General features: G+C 28.7%; 6 protein-coding genes across 6 annotated transcripts; 4 read left to right on the top strand and 2 right to left on the bottom strand.

Moving 5' to 3' along the window:
* Nucleotides 1-124: 124 nt before the first annotated feature.
* On the bottom strand, nt 125-768 carry BX663DRAFT_581629 (uncharacterized protein; the record flags this gene model as incomplete). Its single annotated transcript, XM_051532199.1, has 1 exon — nt 125-768. The coding sequence occupies one exon, from the start codon at nt 766-768 to the stop codon at nt 394-396; it is 375 nt and encodes a 124-aa protein (XP_051386199.1). The 3' UTR covers nt 125-393.
* Nucleotides 769-1,906: 1,138 nt separating this feature from the next.
* On the bottom strand, nt 1,907-3,006 carry BX663DRAFT_499274 (uncharacterized protein). The gene has a single exon (XM_051526154.1). The coding sequence runs from the start codon at nt 2,939-2,941 to the stop codon at nt 1,931-1,933; it is 1,011 nt and encodes a 336-aa protein (XP_051386198.1). The 5' UTR covers nt 2,942-3,006; the 3' UTR covers nt 1,907-1,930.
* A 1,284-nt stretch (nt 3,007-4,290) lies between these two features.
* Nucleotides 4,291-5,856, top strand: BX663DRAFT_499262 (uncharacterized protein; the record flags this gene model as incomplete). The annotated part of the gene is made up of 7 exons (XM_051526153.1): nt 4,291-4,365; nt 4,427-4,511; nt 4,572-4,612; nt 4,667-4,900; nt 4,975-5,201; nt 5,294-5,381; nt 5,437-5,856. Coding segments are annotated over exons 1-7 (913 nt in total), but the record flags the coding sequence as incomplete, so codon positions are not given.
* Nucleotides 5,857-9,985: 4,129 nt separating this feature from the next.
* On the top strand, nt 9,986-11,607 carry BX663DRAFT_483832 (uncharacterized protein; the record flags this gene model as incomplete). Its single annotated transcript, XM_051524519.1, has 3 exons — nt 9,986-10,357; nt 10,484-10,882; nt 10,945-11,607. The coding sequence occupies 3 exons, from the start codon at nt 9,986-9,988 to the stop codon at nt 11,605-11,607; spliced, it is 1,434 nt and encodes a 477-aa protein (XP_051386196.1).
* A 1,815-nt stretch (nt 11,608-13,422) lies between these two features.
* On the top strand, nt 13,423-13,935 carry BX663DRAFT_256015 (uncharacterized protein). Its single transcript, XM_051521889.1, has one exon. It carries the CDS (start codon nt 13,512-13,514, stop codon nt 13,785-13,787), a length of 276 nt encoding a protein of 91 aa, XP_051386195.1. The 5' UTR covers nt 13,423-13,511; the 3' UTR covers nt 13,788-13,935.
* Nucleotides 13,936-15,952: 2,017 nt separating this feature from the next.
* BX663DRAFT_255852 (uncharacterized protein) lies at nt 15,953-17,869 on the top strand. The gene is made up of 5 exons (XM_051521887.1): nt 15,953-16,229; nt 16,439-16,556; nt 16,677-17,263; nt 17,361-17,519; nt 17,595-17,869. Exons 1-5 carry the CDS (start codon nt 16,149-16,151, stop codon nt 17,814-17,816), a joined length of 1,167 nt encoding a protein of 388 aa, XP_051386194.1. The 5' UTR covers nt 15,953-16,148; the 3' UTR covers nt 17,817-17,869.
* The last annotated feature ends 880 nt before the right edge of the window (nt 17,870-18,749 follow it).

The raw sequence follows: 18,749 nt of genomic DNA, 5'->3' as shown, positions 1-18,749 counted from the left end.
ATCTTTGTTTTTTTTTAGTCCGTCACCAAAGACCACCAGAGGCATCTTGCTGCTGTTTCCCTTTTCAAAACACACTTTGTTGTTTCTGCTGTAAGTTACAGATATAATAGTTAGAGTTTACTGAAATAATAATAATAAAAAAAAATTGTATACCTTTCTGATTTTGGGATGGTGGTGAGTACTCTTTCTTCTTGAGCAGTACGAGGCTTGCGAATTTTCCTCCTTCTTTTTTCTGTTTTCCTTTGTCTTCTTTCTCCTGCTTTTATTATACTTCTTTCCACCATTTAATAAGATGTTGACACTTTCTTGGATGGCTTTTTGGGAACTAAGGTAGTTCAACCATTTAATCTTAGAAGTTTCAAAGCTGTAGAAATTAAGCAAAGTATTCATGTGCTACAGCATGTAAGTTATATACAAAACAAATTGTTCCACCGACACAGTTTTAGGCGAAGGAATGTCTGTTTCAATCTTTTCAATACCTAGTCTCTGTTTATGCTTCTGTTGCTCTTTCATTCGTCTTACACTTCCACCCATATTGTAATATTCGATTGAGGACAAGCGATGTATGTCAGTGCCACCGTGATAAGAGACAAAAGGACCCCGTCTTCCTGGGTCTACAGTACATGGACGGAAATACCTGTCCACCTCTTCGCTTGTAAAATCGTTCAACTCTAGACAGATATTGTCTTCTGGTGATGACGGAAGCACTTTTCTAGCAAATAGAACTCTGCACGTGTAGCCATTCGTATACAATCCATTGAGAAACATCTTTCCTTTTTGTTCAGGCAGTGCTTGAAGCTTTTCACAACTATATTTTTTTTTTCGTCAGTAACTTGATTTATAGATATATGTAATAGTAATGTATACCTTTGAATGCCCAGCTTCTTAAAGTCAAACATTTGATAGAAGCATCTTTGTTTATGATCGAAAGGAGATGATTCATTAGCTTGCTTTTGTTGTTTAGCATCTGGGAAAATTCCGGTTAGGTTCTGAGCATCCATCTTTATGAATCGCTAGTGCAATCCAGGATTTAGGAATAGACTAAAACGTCTTGGAAGTAGGGACTTAATCAAAACGCTTTTGTCATTTTGAGGAGTTTGGGCCTTGTATATATCATCGTATTTTTTAAGGATATGCCCTTAATGCGGATAGATTTTTGAAGGGTTCATTGTTTAAGCTTTCTTTAGACACTGGAAGCTTGGACATGCGATTCTTCACTTCTAAAATCAAAGGATTTAAGAAACTTGGAAGATTATTGGCCACATCCAGATCAAAAAGGGCAAGAATATCATTAGGTATAGAGGATGACTGGGAATGTGTAAGCACTTGATCATATACATGATTATATATCTAAGTTCTTGATACAGCCAACTTTCGCATTCTAGCTTATATTATACACAAATGAATTTTGTCTTTGACAATTAGATCATGAAGTACTAGAATGATACGAGCACTATAGAGGCTGGCTTTTTTTTAGGGTTACAACCCTTAAATCAAGGCAAAAAATCTTTAAATTTGTTCAGTATAGTCCCATATTCTCATTCGTGTCCCATATTCCCTTCTGTGTACTATTTTCATACCAATGTCCCATTTTCATATTGGTGTTCCAATTTATTTTTTTTATTGATCCAACCTAGTTTCTTCGACTGTAATCGGAGGTCTAAAAAAAAAAAGAAAAGAAAAAGAATGCTTCCTTTCTTAGTAATCAAGGCTTGTTTTGTTCTTCTTCTAAATAAAGCATACTAGATGCAATCAAAGATTTATTTTAGCAGGTCATATAACAACTTAATAAAGGATAATAAATGCTTAATAAGTCTCTTATAGTAGTAAGAGTTTACTCTCTCTCTATTATTCATCATTATAAGTAACCTCTGATCATGTGATACATATTTTAACTTAATAAGCTCTACTTTTTAAACAATAAGTTTATTTATTTTATTTTATTTTTAAGAAGGTGATTTTTTTTTTCTTCGTCGTCTTCTTCTTTTTTCCTTTTCTTTTTCTTTGATGTTTCGGCGTTTTGTAGAGCTAAGCTTCTTTTTTTTTCTATTTGATTTATTAAATCTAATCTAAATTCTAAACTATTGAATTTATCTTTTACAGTAGGACAAAATAACTTTTCCACTATATCAAAAGCTTTATCAAATGCATGCATGCTACATAACGTATCCACGACAATATGTGTCGTAATACAATCGATCTCTAACTTCTCATCTTGGTTAATTTCATCCAATAGTTGTATGAACCGTTCCCAATTCTTTCTTTTATAGGCATGTTTCATAAAAATATTATATGTAACAATGTTAGGCCCTATATTTTGTCGACGTAATTCTTCAACTAGTTTCCACGCCTCTTGCTCATAGTTTTTTTTTAGTAATATTTTGATTAACGTATTATACAGTGGAAGAGTAACATTGTTTGTGAATTGAGGCATTTCTTTACATAACTGTTGTATGATGTCCATGTTGACGGATCGAGAATGTTTAGAAATAAGATTGATGAGCATTGTGTACATGTAAGTCATGGATCGTGCATTTCGTTTAGATAACATGATGGGATTTTGTTTGTAATAAGATGTTAGAGTTTGATGAATGATGTACATGCCTGTTAGATTTGAATTTTGATACATGGCCAGTGTTAGCTGATAAAGTGATTCTCGACTAGGGAATCCGCCATCCTTTAAAAGTTTAAGATAGACAGATAATGCATCCGCCAATCTTCCTCGTGCTGCTAGCTTAGTGATGGCAATAGAGGGTTCGGCAGGTCGTGCTTTGGCGGGTAAATGGGCATATTTCTGTAAAGTTGTAGTGGATGTTGGAGTTACTTGGGTATAGGACTGGAAAAGAAACATAGGTCGACCACAACCTAAACATGGAGTGAAGGTCTTTCGTTTAAGGGTTAAGTGTGGTGTTAATAAATGAAGAAGGCGAACATGCCGCATGCCATGAATATAAGGGTGTATTAAAGTAAAGAATATTTAAGAATAATGTGAGGATCCCATGCTTTCCATTCTTTTTTTTTTTTAAAAAAAAAAAAGTTAAAATCAGCTAAACACACACCATCTTCATATTAATTGCTATTATTATGAGGTGTATGTAGTGATCCTGTCTAATCGTCTTTTTTTTTTTTTTTTGTTATAGTGATGAAAACTTAGTAAAGTAAAACGAACATGCCTACTTTCTTTCTCTCTCTCTCTCTTCCTTTTTCTTAGTAAAATGGTAGTTAAATACCAAAGATATCTGTAGTTTATACTTTGATTAAATGAATGATTTTTATGACAGGAAAGAAAAATCAGTACAAAAAAAAAAAAGTAATAAAACTTGAAAAAATGAACTACATAAGCTAGGAGATTATCATGATATATACAGTACTTTTCAAGTAGAATAATTTGGTAGACAGAAAAGAAAAAGAAAAAATTAGAGTATGTAGTATGGAAATGTATTCTCCAGATCGGCTCAATATGATGACAGGGAAAGGAAGGAAGATAAGTAAAATAATATTAGTAAATGATGATACTATGTCATCAGTCGTCAACACAAAGAGATTTGATGCTGTGTCAGGAGGTATTTTTGTAATCAAGTTCAAACAGTATATCACGAATAACATGGGCTATTGTATGCTCTCAAGGGAAAATAGATGCATTACTATGATGATTCCTTTAGGTATAATATAGACAGTCATTCATGAATGGTTTGTATGTTGTATGATAAACATTACTTTGACTACTTTACCTTGATAGCTATCTATTTTGATTTTAAGAAAGGACCTGAAAGAGACTCGTTTCTGAGTTATATCACAAACAGCTATTTTAATATTATTGAGAATCAACTACTCATCACCGCTAATACTTCTCTTTGAGGATCCACTCATTGAACGTTTCAAGTAAATATTTAAATAGAGATTTTGAGTTCTACAAAGAAACTACAATGTCAAGAGAAGCAGAGTAGTAGTTGTCACAATCAAGTTTTGTCTATTCCCAAAGTAACTAACTTTGTTTGAACGACTTAACACAATGAAGTGAGTTACGAAAGGATAAGTACCAATTTGAGCAAAGAATCTATATTTTACATAACACCTTTTTTATTACTATTATTATTATTTTAAAAGCGGACTCTAGTACTTGATAACTTATATTCTGCGTATACGATAAAGTCAAAATGCCAATAGTGCTTGACTTTATGCATATGACAATTTCTCTCATTACTATTATGGTATTCCTAATAAATGACTTCTTATTGGTTTAAATTAATAATATTACTTTAAGCTAAAGAATTATGCAATTTGCTTTTTTTTTTTTTCATAAATGTATATTTATCATCTAAAGACAATTTATTATAAATGACTTCAGAAGCACCTGTTAATGCTGTAATTACTAAATGCTTTTAAAACTACTAAGAAGTTGATGAATAAATATCTTTATATATAGGGACATCGTTTTGCAAATGCCGCTGAAGAGTATGAAGAACAAGAAGAGTGGGAGAAAGCAGCTGATTCACATTCAAAAGCAGCAGGTAGGCAAAGTTCAATATACCTCAGTATGCATATAAATATATATGTGTGTATTATTTTAGAACATTTCGAAAATGCAATGAATGACACAGTTGATGCAGAGGTATATCTATTATGAATTAAAGTAAGTTACATAGCTAATTAAATGTTAATGTAGGCTATTAGAACATTATTGCTATTATCTTCAAATCATAAAAGAAAATCAAATGAATTAAGACGTAAAGCACAACGTGTATTAAAGTCTAATAATAATCAACAAATAAACCTTACAAATGAAACAAAAGATAGTTTACAACCATTACAACAAAAGAAAAGCATTGTTTCTAGACTTGCTGGAGATGAAAGTCATAAAATAAGTGAAATAGGTGAATCTTATGCATTATTATCTAATGTAAAAGAAAAAGAAAAAAAAAAGAAACATTTTGTGTATAATTGCTTTATATAAATACATCTGTTCATGTATAGGAAGATCAAGATGATGATCCATTCAATAAATTCTTGGAGGCAGTGGAAAGTCTTGTTCAACAATTATTTAACCCTGCAGTGGCATTTACATCAGCGCCACTTAATGAAAATGATAATCCAATACCTACTTTACAAGAAGATAATACCAAAACAATATTAAATATGGCCGATTCTTATTTTATAGTACCAAATCCAAAAGAATTATTAACGTTTAAAAGTGATTGCAGGTAAAATGTATACATGTATATATATAAATGTGTATATGTATGTATATATTTGTATCTACATATTTGAGTCTTCTTTATTAAACAAATTATAGTCCAGAAAGGGATCCTTATGAATTAGAAAATGAAAAACTAAGAATACAGGTCGCTCAATTAAGAAAAAAACTGAGAGCGTTAGAATTGGTAATACACGTCTTATTGCAAGTATTTATTACTTATATTTTTTATATGTATATAGTCTGCTGAAGAAAATAACATGTTAAAAAGCAGTGTACTACAATTCAGAAATGATGTTCATAAACAAGCAAAAAGAATCATGCAATCTCATCATGAGTCTTCAATGAGATCTTCTGCTACTACCTTATTAGGCGTCGATACGATTCATAATTCATTCCGTTATCATTTACCTGTGTTGATGAATGGTGGAACTGATCTAAGTACGTACATGATTTGAACAGTTATTAGATACTAATACAACAAGTAGCCATGAAGTTAAAGGAATTAGAAGAAGAAAATAAACAATTAAAGATACAGAACGGGAAACAAAAATTATTAATGAATAAATATAAAGAAAGATGGGAAATGCTTAAAGAGAATGCAAAGAAAAGAAGATCAAATGCCACTATTTCTGAAGAAGCAGTAGCAGTAGCAGCAGCAGCAGAAATCTTGTAACCATTGGATGTATATCATGTCAAAAATAAAAAAGGTTAAAGCTAAGATACAGTGTTTTTAACCTAAATAAATAAAAATGCTTGATCAAACAATGGTAGACTTTAGCTAGAAATTAATTAATCTACTACTTTTCCATCTTTTTAAGAGTATTTTATATATTTTCAAGTCTTATTATATTGGTTAAAATAACAATATGAATCATGAGGCATAGACACAAGTTAAAATCTTTATTACAGAAAAAAAAAAAAAAAAAAAAAACTGACCGTTCCTATGTACAAGATTCCGGTTACTTTTATATATTTTTGTTTCATTTTGTATTAGATTAACACTATTTTAATTGATATTGGCACAGATATAGAATCTCTTCTTGATATAGTCGATAGTCATGATCATTAAAGGTCATTATCTGATATTATAATTAGTACAGTCGTTGCTTTAGCAATAAAATTTTTTTTCTCTATATATACTTTTTGAGCTAGTCTGGGCAATTTAGTATGTGATATACTTGAATATATATAAAAAAAAAAAGAGTTGCAGGTACGCAAAATTTAATGATGATGTGCAGGGAAAAAAAAAATTAAAAGTGCGCAAAAGTAAATGAAAAACGCTGTTGTATCCTTAAATAAAAAGACAGTAATATATAAAGCTTTGTCATGTTTTTGGTGATATTGACAAGTATTTGAAATAAATGTTGCAACTTATTATACTTATATGTTAAATTAACTTTAATTTCCATCGTTACCTTTGTTGTTAAAAATTGCAGTCCCTTCCTCCCCTTTTTCTTCTTCTTTGCTAGTTAAACAAAATGTAATTCTTTGATAAAGGCATACATGTTATATATGATAAACAGAATTGAAAATATAACACAGATAGTTGCTTATTCATATTTGAAAGTATTTTTTTTTCTTTAAAAAAAAAGGAGAGGAAGAGAGATATGCTTTTTCTTTTTTAATGATGAATAGAGCAGATAAACTTTTGATAGTATTAACTACGACAAGTCTTGTATTATGTGCTTAGTATGTTTGTTTCTGGTTCGATTTATTGCTTACTGATTATTATATTTGAAACAAACTGAACCCATCAAATAATTTTTCATTTATAAAACCTAGATCATTTATTCTCTGCTGATTCAAAGAGGTATAGTTAGTAGCAGCAGTGGTAGGAAAGGAAGTCGTTTCAGAATAAAATAACATTTAGGTAATAGTTCCGGAACGTTTTCCATGTTAAGATCCCGTTAAAATAATTGCAAAGTCTATTAATTTCAACAAAATTCAGCATAACACTCTTTTCATTATTATTGTTCCACTTTGCTAGTCTTTGTGAACTTTTTTTTTTCTTTCTTTGTATATTCTTCAAGAAATAAAAATAATAAAATAATAATAATATATTTTTAACGGTCGAAGAATCTTCTGATCCATACTATTTAACTATTTTAATAAATATAATTTTTAGGTTGAGAATAGGGGTATTACATAATAACAGTTATTTTTTTAAATATCATTAATAGCTTCTGTTCTACATAACCACTATTATATATATTCGTTTTATCGCAGTTCATAATAACACCAATGTTTTATTTAAACATGCTTAATTAAAAAAAAAAAAAAAAAAAAAAAAAAAAAAAAAAAAAAAAAAAAAAAAAAAAAAACTAGTTATGAAGATCAATTGGGTATGTTTTACCAAATTTTTGACGAAAAAAAAAAAAAAAAAAAAAAAAAAAAAAAAAAAAAAAAAAAAAAACTGAAACAATTATTCTAATTTTTTTTTTTAACTCTCGATATCAATGTATATAGATGGAAATTAAACCACTTCTTATATTACATTTTGTCTAGATGCATGCGTTATTAACAGTAATGGATTTGCTACCAAACTTGTGTTTTATTAAAAAAAAAAAAATTCCTGTTTTGGATTAATAGTACGTTTTTTTTTTTTTTTGGCTGAATCAGTATAAGATTAGATATTGTTCCAGTAAATAGTATGATGCAATAACTAATGAATTCTAATTAATAATAATTATTGGTTGTATAAAGAAATGAATACTAACAAATATACAGCATAAATAGAGTTTATGATCTATTATACAAAACTATTTCTAAAGTAATAGCTGATGTATATGTATTACATATCGTTAAATATATATACATATTTTTATATAAACGAAAAATATACGCATCTTTCATCTTATATGTACTATATTCAGTGGATCAGAATATTAAACTGAGTTAACAATGTGTCACTATAGGAGAATAAAAGTTCCTTTCGATTTCACTACTTGGTAAGAAGAAAAAAAGACAGTAGAGTCAAGAGGATTCAATTAGTTTAAAGCAAGAATTATCAAATAACGTCCCCTTTTTCTAATTGATTAACATGACCAAATCTAAAACAAACTAGAATCTTTTTTTTTTTTACAGCATCCAAGAGGAAATTTTCTTTATCTCTTCAAACTCATTCATAATTATATAGTACCCTAATTTGTCAAATAAAAAAAAGTTGGGAAGCCAATACTACAAAAAAAAAAAAATGGATTCACGGAATCAAGGTTACAAAGAACACAATTTTACTTTTTTTAGGAATCAACAAATTGTACATAAAAATTGTCAAGAACTTTAATTCTACTACAGCGCTATTACATAAATTAAACTCAGATATTAATTTTTTTTTTTTTTTTTTTTTTTTTTAGTATTGCTCAGTTTGTACTACTCTGCTTTGAGCTTATTTTCTGCCAAATTTGCATAAATTATACATTTTAATGTAGAAGAAGAGTAGAGGGAATTAAAAAAAAAAGATTGATTGCTGATAAGTCTTACTTTTAATAACAAATATATTCACGTATCATACTAGTAGTGATTTACGGTTAGGAGAAGATCTTTGATAATTATCGGTATAATAAGGCTTATTAATGATTTTCATCTTTTTACTGCTATTATTAGTAATCACAATTAATAAGTCAGCCCCATATTATGGTATATATGGAGTTATACACGCTAGTTTCGGTTTCTTCTTCGAGATCCTTCTTCTCCAAGGAGCAATATATAAAAAGTCTACTATTCAATATTCAATTCATCTCTAGTTTTTTTTTCTATCCCCATAGAATAATAAATTAAATACAAATAATGAAACACTTTATATTAATTAAGAAAATACTATATATTAAAGGTGAATCCATTCTATTGTAAATTAAGTTAAAAATTATTATGAAAAAAAAATGGTATCATCTTATTGTATATAAACTATTAAAGGAAGGAATGAATATAAAATAGAATTTTATGTTATCTATTTTACTTGATGATATAGAGTTGACTCATTCACCAATATGAGTAGTCATAGTGATTATAGGTATATTTTAGTAACTAAGCAACTTTATAATAAGGACTTGACTTATTCTAGATTTGAACTAGAAGGGGAAACATAAGTTATCATTGAAGCTTTGTACTTTAAGTTTTATCGAATGACCTAAATAGTAATAGTCATAGCAATAGTAATAATAACTTGGATGACATCATTTTATTATTGTCATAATAATCACTATTTGTTTTTAAGGTTAAAAAAAAACTTGTGACTTTAGTAAAAATATAATAATATACTTTTTTAACCAAGCAAGTTTTTAAGATGCTTGCATTATGTGTATAATCTATGTTTCACCTGTTAAAGATATAACCTTAAGTATTTTTTCAATTCTAATTCATATTATTAATTTACCAAAAAAAAAATCTACATTGATATGATAGATAGGTTCAATTTGTTTTTATAATAACATCTTATGATTAAAGAAATTCCCAAAAGTGTATAAATATTATTTTTTTCAATAGGAGATTATTATGAAAAAGGATCGCTTAATCAAGATAATGATATTCAATCCAAAAGCCGCTTCTCCTGTTTTATTTATTTCTCAGCTTTGAAACCTTACATTTCAGTTTCTTAAGGACAATAAAGGAAGAACGGGGAAAGAAAAGAGAAAAAAAAAAAAAAAAAGCATATGAATTCAGGGTTTTGCTGGAAACTTCGTTCTTTCTCTTTCTCTTTTTCCTTATTGTTTTCTTCTTTTTTTTTGTCCATTTTCTTTAACTCTGTTATATATGGTCTAAATAAAATAGAATAAAAATAATAATAAAATTATGGGAAACAGTCATTCTCGAGTATTACACCATTATCAACGTGATAAATCTATAATACAGTTTAAACGAAAATCATCTGTTAAAAAAGTGGATGTATCTTCGAGAACAACATCGCCTGGATTGAGTCGAAGTTCATCTATTTCACTTTCTAGACCCACTTCAATTATTGGTGATGTAAAAGACTGTGTACAAAAATTTTTGAGTAAATCATCTACTCTGGATATTTCGACACAAACTATTTCATCATTAAGATCCATGTCAACAACTCCTGCTGAGATGTTCTCCGTTATGGAATGTGATGATGACGTTAAATCCTGTAGCAAATATTGCTTACCTATTGATGAAAAAGAACAAGATCGTTTAACAAATACTGTAAATAATAATACTTGAATTGACAAGGAATTATTTTTTTTATTTTATTTATTTATTTTATTTATTTATTTATTTATTTTATTTATTTATTTATTTATTTTTATTTATTTTTTTATTCTATTTTAGCATTATGTAATTAAACATTGCTTTGGTGGTAATTTCTCGGCACCTGTAAATGATCTTTTATTAGGCTTGTCTAGTATGACAATATCTGACAATTCTAATTCTGTATCCTCTTTATCTTCTTTATCTATCAAGAATTGTTGGACAAATGCATCTACTCGTGTACTGGATGTGGCTTGTGGATCGGGAGTCTGGGTCTTAGAAATGGCCACCACATTCCCTCATACCCAATTCTATGGCATTGACATTGCTCCTATATACCCAAATTCAATTAAACCTCCCAATACTCATTTCCAACAATGTGATATTCTTGATCCTGAAGGCTTACCCTTTCCAGATGCTTATTTTGACTATGTTCATATGCGGCTTGTCTATAACTGTTTTTCTAAATCTGATCTTAAAGTAATTATACATAACATACATGTATATTATGAAATATTAACTCTGTATCTATTTCTCTATAGATCGTTTTAAGTGAAATTAATCGAGTCCTTAAGCCAGGTGGTTATATTGAATTAAGAGATATTGACCCCATCATTAAGAATCCCGGACCAATAACAGACGATATCTTTTCTCAATTTTCTGATCGTATGAATCAACTTTATTCAGTAGACACTACTTGGACACAACATATCTCTGATTTACTTTTAAATGAAGGTGAATTTACTGATGTCTATCAACAAATGATATCTATTGGATTTGGTCTAAAAAGTCCCCTGGCAACATCTATTAATAGCAGTATTACAGATGCTATCAAATCTTATAAATCATTCTTTATGGAAGCTTATAGCTTATCATCGACTGAATGTGATGAGACCATTGATTGTATAATCGAAGAAATTTCTACTTTTCATTCTTATCTTAATTATTATTCAGGCTGGGCTAGAAAGCCCCTCGTATTTGAAAGACTTTTTACAAGTAACAACAAAATGGATCTTATCACACCTGTTACAACTATAACTGATATCGACACAAGTGTACCCATAACGCCACCTTCCATTTATATCACGTCAATGAATAATTTGGTTATATCTGATTCACCTACTAACAGTTCTCATACTCTCAATCCAGACATGATAGAAAATGCATTTGATATTGTTCATTTAACTCATGGTTTTGTTGAATAATATATACCAAACATACATACAAACAAACAAAACAAAAAGGAGCTGTTTATTAAAATACCCTTACCTTTAACTGTTCTTTTTCCTCTCTCTCTCTCTCTCTCTCTTTCCATTTTCGCCTTTTCTTATTGTAAATAAAATTTTTTCTTTTTTTTTTCCAAACTTCTTTATTGAAAGCTCTTTATAATGGCTATTGTACTATCGATTATGTAATAGTAATGATGTCGATTCAAAATAAATAAAAGAAAATTATTTGATTTAGAGGAATAAGTCGTCTTTATAATGAAGCCACAGTGCCAAAAGTTTTTTTTTCTATTTTTTTATTTTTTTATTTTTATTTTTATTTTTATTTTATTTTTATTTTTATTTTTATTTTATTTTTATTTTTATTTTTTGTTTTTATTTTTTGTTTTTATTGTTTTGTTTTTATTTTTATTTTTTGTTTTTTGATAGGCTGTATTCCATTGTTTATCTACTGCGTCTATATGTTTAACCGAGTTTGAGTATATTGTTAGTATGATTTTTTTTTTGGTATTTTAACTTTCAATGAAATCAATTGTAATGGACCTATTGTCTTAATAAGTAATAAAAAAAGGAAACATACTAAATTGCCTAAGATGAATCTTTGCGTTAAAAAAAAAAAAATTGTGTAGTCCTTCTTATTTTTGTTTTTCTTTATTTCGCTTTTTAGTTACTCACAAGTTTGCTTTTGTTACGCACTATACAATACTAATATTGAACAAGTATTAATCCTACTTTTATATATTAAAAGTTCAATAGTTTATTTGCATACTAATTCATTTTAAGTTAATAAACCGAATAAGGAACTCCCTTTAGGCTCAATATGTTTTACCCTAAAGTTCCTCTCATATACTATTAACCGTCCTTCCTTCTTATTCTTTCTTTATTGATCTGTTTCTTCTCGGTTGCTCCTCCCTTCCCGTAGAAGCTATCCTTACCCATCCAATTCTGTAATTCATCTGTAGGGACAGTCATGTTATAAAAGTATACTTTGACTATATTACAAAATTTCTTCAGAAAGAAATATTTGATTAGTAATACTAGGAATGGGCCGAGGAAGTCACTATCAACAAATCTAATACTACCTCTCTTGATGAAGGGACCTAGTGCTAATATAAATCACCATATATCTATATATACATACATAAACATCATAGTAATTTACCTTCAACTTCTTTTATTTCACTACTATAATTAAATCCATTGTATTTCCACTGTTCTAATCGCAAATTCCTTTTCCCTATAACAATAGCTAATGAAGGATCTCCATTTATTAACTGATCCAACTGACTCAAATTCTTTCAAGGCTTTTTCCGCATTTTTAAGTAGTAACTTCTAAGTCATAGATAAAGCAAGTGGCCATTTCTTTTGTAATTGACATTTTTTTTTTTAAAAAAAAAAAGACAACAACAGAAAAAAGGTTAATGGAGGAGGACGAGGAGGAGGAGAAACAACTGATTCTGGAAATATTTACAATAATTATGTCGTGTGTTAAGAGTTATTTCCTTAATTTCATCTTGAATATAATCATATGCAATCCTGCTCCATTCCTGCCCTCATGTCTTTGGCTAGCTCTTCTTCCCTACTCTATCAACAATATCTGGTTTACATACCCTTCATTATAAAATTTCTTCTCGTCACACTCTCTTTACTCTTCTACCTTCCTACTTTCCTTCAGCTCTCTGTTGAATTTGTCACTCCTGGACTAAGGAAACCTTCATTCACTTTTTTTTTTCAACTATTCCATCAAAGTTTCTGTCTGGTTACATCTACAGTGGTTATATTTTACAAAGCCTTTTTCTGTCCACAATTATCTATGTAGTGCTGCTCTTGAATTTTATCTTCCTTCTTCCTTATCAATTTCTCCACTGTTTTGTCTCGAACTTATGCTTTTATCTATTTGGTGCCATCACTTTACATTTCTTTTTTTTTTTTTTTTTTTTTTTGACCATCGTTTCTTTTGTTTCTTCTACAGTCATCTCTTCTACGCAGTCTCTTATTCCTTTCTTCTTCTTCTCCTCCTCCTCTACGAACTATTATTAGTACTCTGGGTTGGTTCCTTATCCTTTTCTAGTATGTCTCTTTACCCTATTAATAACAAAAAACCAATCCACCTCCAAAGAAAAAAAGAAAAGAATATATGCATATATGTATGTATATAATCAAAATTATATACTCAAAAAACCATAAACCGCCTTTTTTTTATGATTTCTTAACTTACAGTCATAATCAAATCTGAACAACTATCGCTCCTTACAATATAAATGCAATCTCCTTCTTATAGGCTTTATCCGTATACGGCCATAAAAACAGACAATTATTGCATAAGATGGATACATAATAAAACGAGTAATTTTTATATTTATAATTTTAGAATGTTAGGGGAGGGGGGAAGTTCATCATTATAATTGATTATGTCATTATTGGAAATAATACACTACCCTAGAATAGCATACATATTATACATGTATAGATGTTCTATATAACTCAGATGTTGTAAACAATATAAATACTCTTTTGTAAATAAACTTTAACCCCTTTTTCGATAGTGCAATACTACAAAAGGGCATTGCTGAAATTTTTAAGATCTCCCAGTTTTTATTGTTAGTGCTTTTAATAACTATAATTATATCACACTAGTTTTGTTATAATAATAGGGCAGTCAAATCTATAAAAACCTTATTTTATAAATATATGTATATATATATATAGATATATATCCCCAACATAAGTTTATAACGTAACTACCATATCACTAAAAATATGTACAAGGTGATATTAAATTAGCTTCTTTTGCTTAAACAAAGATTGTATTTATAACAAAATAAAAATAGAATGCCTTCTTCTTCTCCAAATATGGAAGTAGGAACCAAGACTATATCAGAGCCATCTACATATGTTCAAAAAGAGAGAGAGCGAAGCCAAATAGCAATAATGGCTTCTCGTGGATAAAGATACGTGCAAGTAGCAACATGGTATCTGAATAACGGTTTCAGAACTGGTTTTTAAGTTTAACAACAGCCATACCATATACAACAAATGGAAACCTGCAAAGGTAGCTGTTTTGAAAGAGAGATTATTGCACACATTTGTGTGTTTTTTTATTCTTTTTTTCTTTTTTTCTTTTTTTTTCTTTTTTTCATTTTTTCAAGAAGACTTGAATACCAAAGTCTTTAAAGTGAATTTCTCAGTAAGAGATGCAATTGCATCGCTCACACCGTGCTTGAGAATGCTCATCATAAAAGTTGATTAAATGGGCCTTGCGTCTTTCTTGAGGCTGACTTGTCTTTCTGTTTATTTTGTTCACGTTTTTTTTTTTTTTTTCACAGATGTTCAAATATTTATTTTCTTTGCCCACTTTTGTGCTGTTCAATTCAGTAATTCTATCTGCTAGTCATCTTTCAGATGTTGCAGAGTTGTATAGCTTCACTTTGGTTATAATACACACACACACACATAATAATAAAAAAAAAAGAAAAGAAAAAAAAAAAAGAAAGCCTCTACTCACTATTGTAGTTATTATAACCTATTTGCTACAAGCTTGGCCATGTCTTCTATTTTAATGTCTAGGTCTTTAATAAGTGATTCTTGCCCTGATTCCTGAAACTCGCAGTGACATAACATAACGTTAGTAAAGGTTTGCAAATGGTATGGTGGATTATCAACCTCTTCCACATCCATAGTGTTATTTCTGCTTTGGCCATCTCTTTTCCCTTGCTCATCCTCGTAAAGCAAAATAGCACACATTGTATTCCTTTGTCAAATTATAAATATAAAGTAGAATAAAATAAATAGGCCTTCGACACTGTTTTCACTGTATAACAAGGTGAATATTTTATTAAAATGAAAGCTTTTTTTTAAAAAAAAAAGAAAAAAGTACTTGGATGATATTCTTTAGTAAGAAATACGAATAGACTTTATCCTTACTTTAATAGCAAATTCTACTTGATGAATATCTTGTCGTTCAAATTCGATTTTGGTTGTGTTTGATGAGTGGCTACCAAAAATGAAATGAATGTAAAACCTTTCTTTATAACTGATTTATACAGCTATTGAAATTGATATATAAATATACATGTATAAAAAAAAATATTTTTTTTCTAATAGAATAGCTGATAATTGAAAACTCCTTTACCTGTCTTCACCTCTTTCTCTCTCTTTCTCTTTCTAACCTAATGGAAAGATTTATACAGTTTTGTAGTGATAATAAATTGCGACAATAAATTTTTTCATAAGATGCGTAACACCTTGAATTTCCTTAAATAGTATCAAAATACACGTTAACAAAAGCCCTAAAAAGTTATAGCTCCTTCTCTTTTATATATATAGACTGTTCGTTCAAAAATGAATCATTTCATTTCTTTATTCTCTCTTTTTATTTTTTATTTTTATTTTTTTACTTGTCCTTCCTTATACCTCTAAGTAAACGCACGATAAAATTCTATGCTTAAAAATAATTTATATGAATACAACAATAAAATTCTAAACTCAAGGTACATTTTTTTTTTAAAAAAGAAAAAGCAATGACGTTCATTATGAATGATCTCACTTTAACCATTTATAATAGAGTCCCTCCTCCAACTCCACCACTCCATGAGCAAAATGTAAGTTGAAGTTTTTTTTTTTTTCTTTAAAAAAAATAATTCAAGAAACTTAATGAGTATTATCATATACAGATAAATATGAATGCTTCTTGGGATAGACAGATGGTAAATGTAACACAATATTTTTTTTTTTGGAAAAATAAGCTTAATTTTTTTTTTTTCTTTTTTTAATAATAATTTTTTTTTTTTTTTTTTTTTTTTTTTAAAAGTCAACGACAAGAACATCTTCTTTACTACCAACATATCATTTTGAACGAGAATCACTTATAGATCCGACAAGTAATTCATTTTATAATGATTTTAATACTAAAAACGAAACATTCACAGGTATAAAAAAAAAAATTAAACAAAGGGCAATCGAATACTTGATAAGAAAATTGACATATTCTATTTATACACATCTATTAATTTATTAAATTTATTTTTCTTTTCTTTTCTTTATAATAGAATCAAAAATGTCAAATTTAATAATTGATCCTTATTTTTATGAACCTTTACCTAAAATTCAGACAGTTCAAGCACCAAAATCAGTAACTGTAGCACATATACAACATGAATATTTAGATATACCTCAATCATCACCCACCATCACTGTGCAACAAGTGCCGCCTATTATAGCTTCAAAATCAAATAATAAATTACCAAAGCCTCCTCTTACACCTCTTGTCATTCCATCTACTCCTTCTATTCATTCTAATCACACACCTACTCGTACATCATCTCGATACCATTATCTTTCACCTACAAATTTAAATACACCTGGATTTTCATATTCCCCTCTTTCTTCCACCGGTCTATCACCTTCTACACCTTCTCCAAACACACCATCACCCTCTTCTTTACCTCAACATAAGGTTTCAAAAAGGACACTTTCCATACAACCGGAAGAGGAAGCAGAACAATTGATTCAACAAGGCATTAAATATCATGAGGCAGGACAACTTGAAAAGGCAACTGATATGTTCAGAAGAGGCGCCCTAATGGATTTACCTATAGCTATGTTTCTATATGGTGTCTCTCTTCGTCATGGATGGGTAAAAAAAAAAAAAAAAAAAAAAAAAAAAAAAAGAAAAAAGAGAGAATCGAACATATAGAATTGACCCTATTATTATTATTATTATAAAAATATAGGGATGTAAAAAAAATGAACATCTTGCATTTCAATACCTTCAAAAGGCAGCAGAACATGCAGTTGAAGATTTAAGTCATACAGTAAATACTTCAGCAGCTAAAGGTGAACTCATTATGGCCATTTATGAACTCGGTGTCTCATTTTTTCATGGTTGGGGTGTAAGTGAATGGAGGATGATTATTATCATTATTCTATTTTTTTTTATTCATTCATTCATTCATTTATTTATATAGTGTAAAAAGAATAAAGAAACAGCAGTTTATTATTTCAAAATAGCAGCTGATTTAAATGACCCAGACGCACAAAATGACTTGGGACATTGTTATTATCATGGTCATGGTGTAAAAAAAAACGTGTATTTAGCTGCAAAATATTATCGAATGGCAGATAAACAAGGACAAGGAATCATGGGGAATTCATGGATTTGGAAATCAAAATATGACCCAAAAAAATAAATAAAATAAAAAAAAAAAATAAAATAAAAAAAAAAAAATAAATAAAAAAATAAAATAAAACAGAGTAAAGAGAGCGATAAGTTGAGAGGGGGGAGGGAAGGGTAGGAGGGAGAGGAAGAGAAAGGGGGTATATTTATACTATTACTATTAGAAAGGTATGATCCTTTTTTTTTTTTTTTTTTTTTTGAGGGGAGAAAATCGTTCTCGTTGATATTTTTTATAACAATAATAAAAAAAAAAAGGAGTGGAGCCAGCCGCCATTTTTTTTTTTTTTTTTTTTTTTTTTTTTTGTGTCTATCTTTGAGTCGAGAATCTACACCAAAATTCATGACTATCACACGTTTAATTAGTTTAAATTAAACTTCTTGTCGACCAAGAATAAAACTTACTCAAAAACTGAGACATCAACTCCACAATATTGACAAAAATTTGTTACAGTGATAATATTTTGATGAAATTCAAAGCATTTTATTGAATGTTTATTACAAGACTTGTTTACCACACCTTTTAAAAGGAAAGAAGAAGAAGAAGAGTCCATTGTATATAGATATAAATATGTATGTAAAGAAAAATAAACAAAATGAAAAAAAAAATAAAAAGATAGGGAAAAATAGAAGTTTAAATATATTTCTCCATTTTTATTTTTTTATTTTTTTTTTATTTATTTACTCATTATTATAAATATAGATAAATGGGGCTTTTAAATAAATAAATAAATAAAAAAGAACTTAAATCTGTAAATCGTAAAACCTCATAGTAAATTTCGATCTTTTTCATTCTATTACCTATTTAGACTAGTTTGATAAAAATGATTTTCTTGGTGCTCACATACTTTTTTTTTTTTTATTTTATTTATCATAATAATAGGCCGCGTTCTCTTTTTCTTTTTTATGGTTTGTCGATAAGAGAGTGATAAAATGGATATTAATCTAC

The sequence above is a fragment of the Cokeromyces recurvatus genome, assembly GCF_025118155.1.
Source record: "Cokeromyces recurvatus strain NRRL 2243 chromosome Unknown BX663scaffold_4, whole genome shotgun sequence".
Classification (NCBI taxonomy): Eukaryota; Fungi; Mucoromycota; class Mucoromycetes; order Mucorales; family Mucoraceae; genus Cokeromyces; species Cokeromyces recurvatus.
The sequence above is the reverse complement of the archived record's forward strand: the minus strand, read 5'-3'. Positions and strand labels throughout refer to the sequence as shown.